This window comes from Passer domesticus, chromosome Z, assembly GCF_036417665.1.
Source record: "Passer domesticus isolate bPasDom1 chromosome Z, bPasDom1.hap1, whole genome shotgun sequence".
In the NCBI taxonomy this organism is placed as follows: Eukaryota; Metazoa; Chordata; class Aves; order Passeriformes; family Passeridae; genus Passer; species Passer domesticus.
Window position 1 is genome coordinate 78848971 of NC_087512.1, and position 9747 is coordinate 78858717.

Sequence of the window (9747 nt, forward strand, 5' to 3'; positions counted from 1 at the left end):
AACCCAACACTTCCTGCACTTCCCTGCAAGTTCCATAACTTGATTATCATTGGTTCTGGAATTAGATACAAATTGCATCCTGCTGCAGATGAAAACTCTTTAGCAATTTACTGCTTGTAGCTGGATAAACACTTCACCAGAAATGTTTCTGCTCAAACACACTCACTCCTGTGAGAAACAGATTAGGAATTTAGGAAACAAGTGGTTTGACCTGTGCAGCAAACCTGTGACCTGCATTCTTTTTTCCCAGTGTTCATTATAAAAACCCCAGTGTAGTCAAAACTGCTGCAAATTAGTTTGTGGTGCTGTTGGCAGCAGTTTTGTGCTAAAAACTGGGTTTTGCTTTGTATTTCCTTGTTCGTGATTTACACATATACATCACATTTGTCCAAGCTGACAGCAAAATATGGACAGAGAAATTAATATATAAATTCTGTTCAACAGATGCTATTTATTAATTTTCTTCTGTGAATTATGCAATTTTAAATGCTGGTCTTAGTTTAATTTGTTTCCATGAAAATTTGTCTTATCAGTGTATCATTTAGATACCAATTTGGGGGTTTCTGTATTGAAAAAGATGTTTTTTTATCTGTGGAACACTGTGTTTCATATTTATATTGAACTGTAAGCTGTATCTGTACTACAAGTTAAATGCTGCTGCTTTTACAGAAATGGCCACGTGATAACTGTGAAGGATTTTTCTCCAGGCAAAGAAATCAAGTAGTTGATGGAGAATAAAAGCTCTTAAAGCCCCTGTCCCAAAGAGGACAGCTGATAATAATTGGTGATTTTTAGAAAGGGAGGGGAGGCTGTGTGTGATGGATGTGAATGCTTATTTAGCCTTTCCTGGACATCAAGGAAGTGCTGGGACACTTAATTATTTATAATACTCAACTAGCTCCATCATAGGATTATGGCAGAAGTTAGCTGTTTTATCCCAGGTTTTGCTTGGTGTGCATTTATTGCTCAGAGCCTTTTGCTGATCTCCTGGTTTCTTTTTAGCAGGTTTGCATAAATACAGGATTTCTGTGTGATAAAAACACTGTGATTAGCCCCGAAGAAAAGCTGCATTTGGGGCATTAATAAAGGAAGGCACAATTCAGCTTAAGATGATTGACTGATAGAATTTTCCTCTTAAAATTTAACTCTTGGATGTGAGTTTTCGTAGCTGTTCTGCACTTTCAGAATAACAAATATTATTTTTGGCAAGCAAGTCTTACTTTCTGCATAATAATAGAAGCCATGGAATGAAACTGTGACATTGATTTCCCCTGCAACTGCAGCATCTTGTTTTTGAGGTTGGTGTGTTTTGTTGTTGCTCCTAAGGGCATGTTGTACATAGGATATCAACATTTTTTGTCTGTTTTGACAGGTTTTATTGGGAAAGTATTTGGTGCACTTAGAATAAAAAAAATTCCCTTTGGTTTTGTGACCTTTCAACCCAACAGGAGGGTGAGTGTTTTGCAGCCTTGCCACAAGCAGGTGTGGAGGAGAGGCTGTCAGCAGAAGATTTAATACCTGAAAGCAGGTTAAGGGTTAAGATGTACCCCTTGATTTTTTAAAAAGCTGATTTGGACATGGATGTGAAACTAATTTTGAAATGTGGAATAACAGAGTGGATCAGTGAGGTGTCGTCAGCAGTGTTGGGACGAGCTCTGGTTATTATTTATCTTTATTGACCTGGAGTTTTCCCTCAGTAAATTTGGAGATAACACTACATTGGAGTTATGGATAACACTAAATTGGATCTGCTGCAGGGCAGGAGGGCTCTGCAGAGGCTCTGGGCAGGCTGGATCCATGGGATGAGGCCAGTGGGGTCAGGGACAGCCAGGGGAAGTGCTGGGTCCTCCCCTTGGGTCACAACAACCCCTGCAGCTCCAGGCAAGGTTTAAACTGGGTATCAGGAAAAGTTCCTTCACTGAAGGGGTGGAATGGGCTGCTTAGGGAAGTGGTGGAATTATTATCCCTGTTGAGTGTTCAGCAAAACCTGTGGATGTGGCAGCTGGGGACATGGTTTGTGGTCAGCGTGGTGGTGCTGGGTCAGTGGTTGCACTCAATGCATCATCCTTTCCAACCTTAAAAATTGTGGGATTCCATGAGTTGGCATGGTAGTTTTAAAGATACTTTTGAACACCCAATAATTGGCAGTAAAGAGGCAGGGCTCGGTTCTGCTTGCAAGGAAAATGCTTCTTTAATTAACCAGTTCTGTGTTAAATGAGGCGCCATCTCACAAAAAGTAACAAGTAAAGATATTAATTCTTAACAGATTGGGTTTTTCTGTTTGTTTCAAAAGGAGAGCTTCTTTAGCTCTCTTAGTGCACGAGTCTGTCCCAGAATCTGTTCTCAGACCTCTTTCTGATGGTTCCCATTGCATCAAAGGCCAGTTGCATTTATTGGCTCTGGGTCCCTTTATGCAGAGCTGTCACTTTGCCCTGTGTGACTTTGTACTGGTGCAAAGCTGGTTTAAATAAATGAAATGTAAATGACATTTTGAGGTCTCAGTCAGGCAGAACTGTTCAGCTGAGTAACGGAAAAAAAACCCCAAACACCAAAAACTGAAGTATCTTCAATAACTGCTTCTGTTGTGACTTCCTTCCAGCTGAACAGAAAACTGGGGTATTTCTAAATCTTTATGTAATGTGATAGGCAAGTCCTGCAGGGGAAAGACTACCAAAAAAAGGTAAAACTTCCTCATTTTGCATTACACTCACCACACTGGATCAGAACAGGCTGCTTTTATCATTTGCAACTTAAAATACTGGCTCAAATACTGTTGAATGCTGTTCCTTACATGTAACTTCTTATCTGAAAAAGGAATGTAAATTACAAGGTCAGCTGCATGGGAAGAAAGCATAGAGTTGCTGAGAGAAGTTGAGTGGCATTTGAAACACATTAAAAAATGGTCACTCATTCTGTCATTAATTATGTTCTTTAATTAATTTTAAGGAGAGCATAACAAAGGTGTCATTGTACTGCCAGGAGCTTTGCTGGCTGTGGCTTCTGCTGTGGTTAATTTTGGCTTTTCACTTTTATTCAGACAGAAATGGGTGTTGCTGCTATTGTAGAAAATATTCTGTAATAACCTGTTTTTAATAATCTGCTGTAATAATCCAGTATTTTGTGGAAATTTGGGGTTGGTGTGGCATCAATTCGTGGAAGAAAAATCAGCTCCCATCTGGGAGATCCTTCTGCCTGTAAATCTTCAGAGCAGCAGTGGGATTAAGAAGTAATATCTCTCACCTCCCAGTTCTTGTGTTTTAGGAAAAACAAGGAAGAATACAAGTATGTGTTTTGTTTTTTTTTTTTTTTTTGGTTCCATGGTTTTAATGCAATGGTAAGTGTCTGACTGGATTTTTTCTGCCACTCTTTTTTTTCCTCAAGAAAAACCATGGGACACTGCTGTGACTTCACCAGACAGGTCTGCTGTGCTGCTGCATCCAGCACAGGAGCTGGGTTAGTGATGTGTGTGCTAAACTGGACCATACTTTTAATCTGTCTGCTTCAATATGCCTTCTTCAGTAAAGATGTCTTCACACACAAAAAAAAACCAACCCAAGAAACAAATTTAAAAAAAAAATTGAAATAGCACAGATGAGCTGGGCCAAGCCACTGTGCTGATCTCTGTGCACAGACCTTGCAGCTTCACTTAAATAAATGTTTCCCTGAATGCTTTGCCTCTGAATTCTCTATCACACTGATTTTTGGTTTCATGAGGCAAAGCCAACAATAGCACTCACTAAGAATAACAATTCTCAAAGAATTTGAGCACAGTAATAAAGTTCTGAATCAACGTTACCTAAAGTATGTGTTGTAGGCATTAAAACACTGACAGCATCCCGACCCAGCTAGATTTGCTTTATTTCTTTGCCCCAGATAGCCAGCAGATATTTTTTTAAAATCTGGAATTCCGCTTAAGCGCATGTTCAGTCTTCATTACAAATAATTATTTACCGTTGGGAAGAGGTATAAAAATGAAATAAAATAAAGCATTACAGGCTGTCGCAGAGATTGTGATATCCTCATCTTCAGATCCTTGTTTAGTTTTCCCAGGAAGAGAAGCAGTTATTCATGAGCAACCCCAGCCTTGTCAGGCTGATGAGTACAGATCTGCAGGTTCATGACGTTCCTGCCCACCTTGGCTCCTTGTGTAAGTGCCTTTCTGTTGGAATGAGGCTGTTATTGCTTTATATCCCCATGATTCTCCTATCCCCATGACTGACAGTCACAAAGAACATTGCTAAACAACGTGCTCACAGCTAGACTGGTCCACAGACAGAATAAAGAAATTTAACAGGTCTGGCTTTGTGTACTAAGCTTTTTCACCCCCACAGAGCACACACAAAACATCAAATAACTTCTTGTCTGGTGGTAAATACCCATAATACCTTGAACTTTATGAATAACAAATTATTAGCCTTGCTGCTACGTCTTCCTTTTGATTTCCAGTTCCTGCAGTTTTTGGAAAACAAAGCACATGATGGCACTGCCATCCATGCACAATTCTAAGAAATTCATCTGTTCAGAGGGGCTCTGTATCGATTTCTAATTCCAACAGCATTCAGTAATGAGATTTTGTGTAGTTATTTAAAATAAGTGTGTCTCTTCTGGGAGTGAAGAATTGCTGAATGAATTAGGCACAAAACCAAGGGGAAGCAGATAAAGTCACCCAGGAATAAGGTCTGATTATTCAATCTGGTCACTATAGAAGACTGTGTATTAAATATTTTAGTGGGTTTTTTTTGGTCTCAGTGCTACCATAAGAGGTCAGGGTTTGCACACACTTTGCCAAATCCTACCTGTCAAGCTGGAGTTTCTGCTGCTTTAAAATAATGCTGCTCTTCATGCAAGATGAGTCCCTGCTTTCTAAAACTTATCTGATGATCTCATTCATTATGTATGCAGATCTTTCCCTATACAAAAGTAAGCTGCAGAGTTAAATTCAGCCTGGTATAAATGCAGGATATGTTGGCTAAGTTTGAATTCACACCAGCAGAATGTGCACTTCACTGAAGAATGTGGTGCTTCTTTATGGAAAAGTACAATATCTTTTTTTTTTTTTTTTTCCTGAGTGCTATGTACTATAATACTTTTGACAGGAAGATTATTGCAATTTGTGTAATTTTTCTCTTGCGCATGCTAGAGTCATAACTGAAGAATCTTCCTGTCAGATCTTCCCTGCCAAATAGGAAATGGGTAATACAATTTTCTAATCACTTTGTAGCATTTAAATAATGTGCCAATTTTTAGAGCTCATTATACACAGATTTTAATAATCAAAACATTGGTATAATGGACCTGCAGATAAAATCAAATGAGGAAATGCCATTGCTGTGCTTTAGGAAGCAGAAATAAATATTGGTTACTGTCCAGCTGCCTAAAGCAACAGCACTGTAGGAACAAGAAACCATAAAAACAAAGCACTTTTAAAACCTGTTTTGCATTGTTAATTACCATAGTTTAATACCTTAAACAATAAAAAAGTTTGCATCCCTCGATGACGCAACAATTAACATATTTGCAGAATCCATAGGGTCCCTGCTCACTAAACACACTTGGCAGCTTAGCAGATGCCACAAATGTGCCACAGATGACTGCAGCATCCGCCACTTGAACTCTGACTGTGATTTATCCCTCTGCAGTCAGTCTGTAAATCCAAATTGCACATTCCTGGGTGCTGGACGCTGCCCGACCCTGACGGGTCTGAGGAGAAAAAAAAAAACCCAAAACCACCTTTAGTGTGCAGCTGCACCCCCAAATCACACGATTGTCTCCTTGGAGCTCCTTTTGAGGGGCTGCAGGCCCAGCAGGGACTGCTGGGTGCAGGGGACGTTGGCAGATTTTGGGATGAGGAGCATCACCCGCTGATTGTTCCGACGCCACTCGTGGTACAGCCGGCAGTGGTACCTGAAGGACACCTGGGGACAGAAGGGACAGAGCTGCCTTCAGTCACTGCCACCCTGCAAGGGCTCAGCTGGGGCTCCAGATGCCTCCCAGTGCCACAAAATGGGGGAGAACTGGTGAAAAGAGAGACCCAGTATGGTTGTGTTCGAAGGTCCCAGGACGAGGGAAGAGAGGAGAATCTTGACTCCAGGTTTCAGAAGGCTGATTCATTATGTTATGATATTATATTATATTAAAATTCTATACTAAAACTATACTAAAAGTAATAGAAAGGATCTATCAGAAGGCTGGAAAGGACAGGAGAGGAATGATACCAAAAGCTCATGACTCTCAGAGTCCAACGCATCTCTGATTTGTTATTAAGTAGAAACAACTCACATGGACCAAAGATGCACCTGTTGGTAAACAATGTCCAGGCCACATCCCACAGCCATCAGATAGTTAATTGTTTACATTTCTTTTCTGAGGCGTCTCAGCTAGAATTGGAGAAAAATCCTAGCAAAAGGATATTTCATAAAATATCATGGTGACAACCCACCATGCCCCGAGGTGCCGCAGCAGAGGAGGAAAGCAGCCTGTGACTATTTCACCTCCCATTCCCCTTTTTCCACAGCCTGAAAAATCAGACTTCCTACCTCTGCCTTTCTCACGAGCTGTTGGCACACATGAAGTGAGAATTTGGGATATCCTCTCTTGCTTCAGGCTTCTAAATTGACAGAGTGTAACTGCAGGCAGATAACACAGGTGCGTTCTACCTTGTAATATTTTACTGCTGAATGCACCAAAGTTGGGCTTGCACAGAGTCAATGAGCTGACAACGTGTGTGTCTCAATTTATATTGTGTCTGGAAAGTATTGTTGTTGTTATCAGGTAATTCCAACCTTTATGTGGAAGAGAAATGTGTGATTGCCGTGGAGATGCAAGATAGCCCGGCCTCAGTTTTTTAAAAAATACTTCACAACTTGTTTTAGTGGCAGACAAGCGTTGTGAGAGTTGCAGCTGTGCAAAAAAACAAAAAAACCCAAAGAAATAAAAATAAAAACTAATAAAAAACCTGTAAATTCTTAGAGAAATCTGCCAAATGATGATGGTTTTCTTCTTGAGCTGTGGACAGGAGTTGACCCATGCACCATACTGCAAAAATAACTAAAGAACTAAAGAAATGTACCTTTCAATAATATCCTAAAATGGCTAAAAAGTCCTTTTTTATTTTTTTTAATTAGATCTTTTTGCAGCTGTCTGAGAGAAACCTACAAATCTTTGGTTCATTAATCAATTTTTAACAAAGACAGCTCTTCAGATTGATTCCCCCAACTTTCAGCCTCCTCTCCTCCCCCTGGAGGAAAGCATCCTGCATCTTCTGTTCCTGTGGAGCAGGGTGTATGAAGGAATATGAGAAATCCCTTCTCAAAAGACACTGCAGGAGCAGCAGGAATCACTTGCAGTAGTGAGGAGGGTGAGAACTCCCCGACATCTGCAAAGGTGGATGCCCTGCAAAATGCAGTGGCAGCTTCAGAAGAGTGAGCTGGAGTTCAGGTTGGGTTTTCCAGCAGCACAACATGAGGTCCTTTGAGCAATATCTGCATTGTTAAACTGGGTATGTGTTTTATACAAGAGAGAGCAAAGCGTGGCCCTGAATCCTTAGTTTAAGTAACAATCCCCTTTTTGAGTCTGGAGCTTTCTTCTTGGGAGGACCAGGTGCCTTTTTTGGCGGGTGTGTGTGTTAAAAATACAGAGTAAAAAGCAACAGTGTTTTTTGGAGAATTTGTCTGCTTTAGAGGGAGGGATAAAACAGCCTCTGGGGTGCTAAAAATAGCATCCCTGCTGTTCCCTGCTCACTGGGATAACTGTGGTGTGTAAATAATCTGTATGCCAGCTCTTGCCTCCGGAGAAGGAAGGCTGATTTACTGGAACTAAAACAAAGTTTTGGCTCTCTTCATTTCCCCAGGACCTAAAGGAATGTTGTATCATCTCGTGTGTCATTTGCCCCGCAGCACTGAACCTATTCCCTGCACAGCCATGGCTGTGCCACAGGATTCTCCCACTCCCAAGGTGACAAGGCACGTGAAGAATTCTGTGGAATTAACACTTCTCTGTGTGTGGGACCATTCCTTCCTGCATGGCAAGGGGAGCCTGGAGCCCTCCCCGAGGCAAACCCAGGCTGGGGTTTTCCTACATCACTGAAAGGAAAATTATTTTGCCTCCCAGCCTCAATAATTTGGTGATTCACTCCCCTAAAAACCTTCCTGCCTTGCCCTTCTCAAGTGAGCACAGTGCTGCCTTAGCCCATCCATCTCCTTCTGCCCCAAATAACAATTTAAAATGGAATTACAGCTGTCCACAACTGAGAGAGCATCAGGGATACTGAATATCTATTAAATCAACCAAGGTATACATTTATATCACTAGCATGTTCTCCAAGAGCCAACAGCACATTTCCCTGTGTGCTTTAGGAGGAGTAAAAATTATAAAGTGAATATAAGGGATTTTTGCCTCTTACTCTGCAAATGCAACACCCAGGGATAGGGACCAATGTTGGGATGGTGCAGCAGTCTTAATAAGCAAGATTGTACCATAGCTAATTAAATCCACCTGAAAAATGCCTTTTACCACTTCTGACAGTTTGGTGATGGTGAATTAAGTGTGCTAGGTAAATTGTCCAGCACTTTGGTTTCTAAGAGAGCCAAACACAAAGGAAATTTGAACAATATTTGCTTGCATACCTGCCAGGCACATCTACACCCAGCACTGCAGGAAAAAACAAGTGTGGCCTCACTGCTGGAGTACACAGCCTGTCTCAGGAGAGTGCTGCTGCCTCACAGAAAAGCAGAAAACAACAAAAAAAGATGAACTGCACGAGGCTGAGGCAAAACTCTGAGCTTTCCCTCCTGCCTGCACTCCTCCGGGGGTGAGGCAGGGCTCCCAAATGTGCAAATGAGATTTCCCTTTCACAGCTTTCCTGGAGATACTCGTGAGGAAGTGTGGGGTTTTTGTGCTCCCCCCACACCCCCTTTTCCTCAGGGCTCAGCACAGGGGGGTTTCTTGCTCCACCAATGCAGCTTTTTAAAAGTGCCACCTCCTCAGCAGCTCACACGGGCCCAAATGTGCTGGAAGGGGTCTTGGGAAGGATGGAAGTTTGACAAGAAAGTCTCACAGATATGTATGCTTAGCAGAAAGATTTTTGAATGTAGAATCTGAAGAAGGAATAGAGATGGAAGGAAGCAAGTTTTGATATAGAAGAAAAGAATTGTTCAGTCTTACTGGATAGCCAAGGAGGCAAAGGGTCTGTTAGTTAGAAGGGGGTTTTTATGACTTAGAACAAAGAATAAACCCACCTCAAACAAGAAGATGTTTTTACCAAGCAGAAAGATAGCACAGGCAAATAGTCAGCAAATGTTGCAAGTAGAAAAAAGGTCTCAGAATTTTCCACTGCAAGAAAACTGAAAAACTCCTAGCTTAATCTGTAATGTACTAACTTCTAGTGATTGGAGAATAGTAACATGAATATGGCAATTATAGTAGTTATGATAGGCTGTAGGTAAAAGTAAAGGTATAGATTGGTTCTACTGTATTAAGGTGCTCAGCAAAGAAGAGCATCTTAACACAGTATTAAGATTTGCATTGTACAGTATTTTGAACAGTTTTTAGAGACTCAAAATTAAAGGGTCTCCAGGCCTGCCTGCAGCTGGAGCTGAGCACAGGCTCTGTCACCCACGACCCTGGACTGCTGTAACACCTTGGATGGAATAAACTGCATTTTGAAGAGCTGCCTGGAGTCCTGCATCTCTTATTTAGGCTCTTACATCTGGGCTAGAGTATGGCCATAGCCAGTGAGGGGCAGAGCTC

At 41.4% G+C, this 9747-nt stretch overlaps 1 protein-coding gene across 5 annotated transcripts in view; it reads right to left on the reverse strand.

The window, feature by feature from the left end:
- Positions 1 to 2166: 2166 nt before the first annotated feature.
- Positions 2167 to 9747, reverse strand: part of MARCHF3 (membrane associated ring-CH-type finger 3) — a 64119-nt gene continuing 56538 nt past the window's right edge. For all 5 annotated transcript variants that reach the window (XM_064403938.1, XM_064403937.1, XM_064403940.1 and 2 more), the window contains one exon: positions 2167 to 5915. In XM_064403938.1, coding sequence (XP_064260008.1) covers positions 5757 to 5915 — 159 coding nt within the window. In that variant the 3' untranslated portion in view covers positions 2167 to 5756. The remainder of the gene's footprint in view (positions 5916 to 9747) is intronic.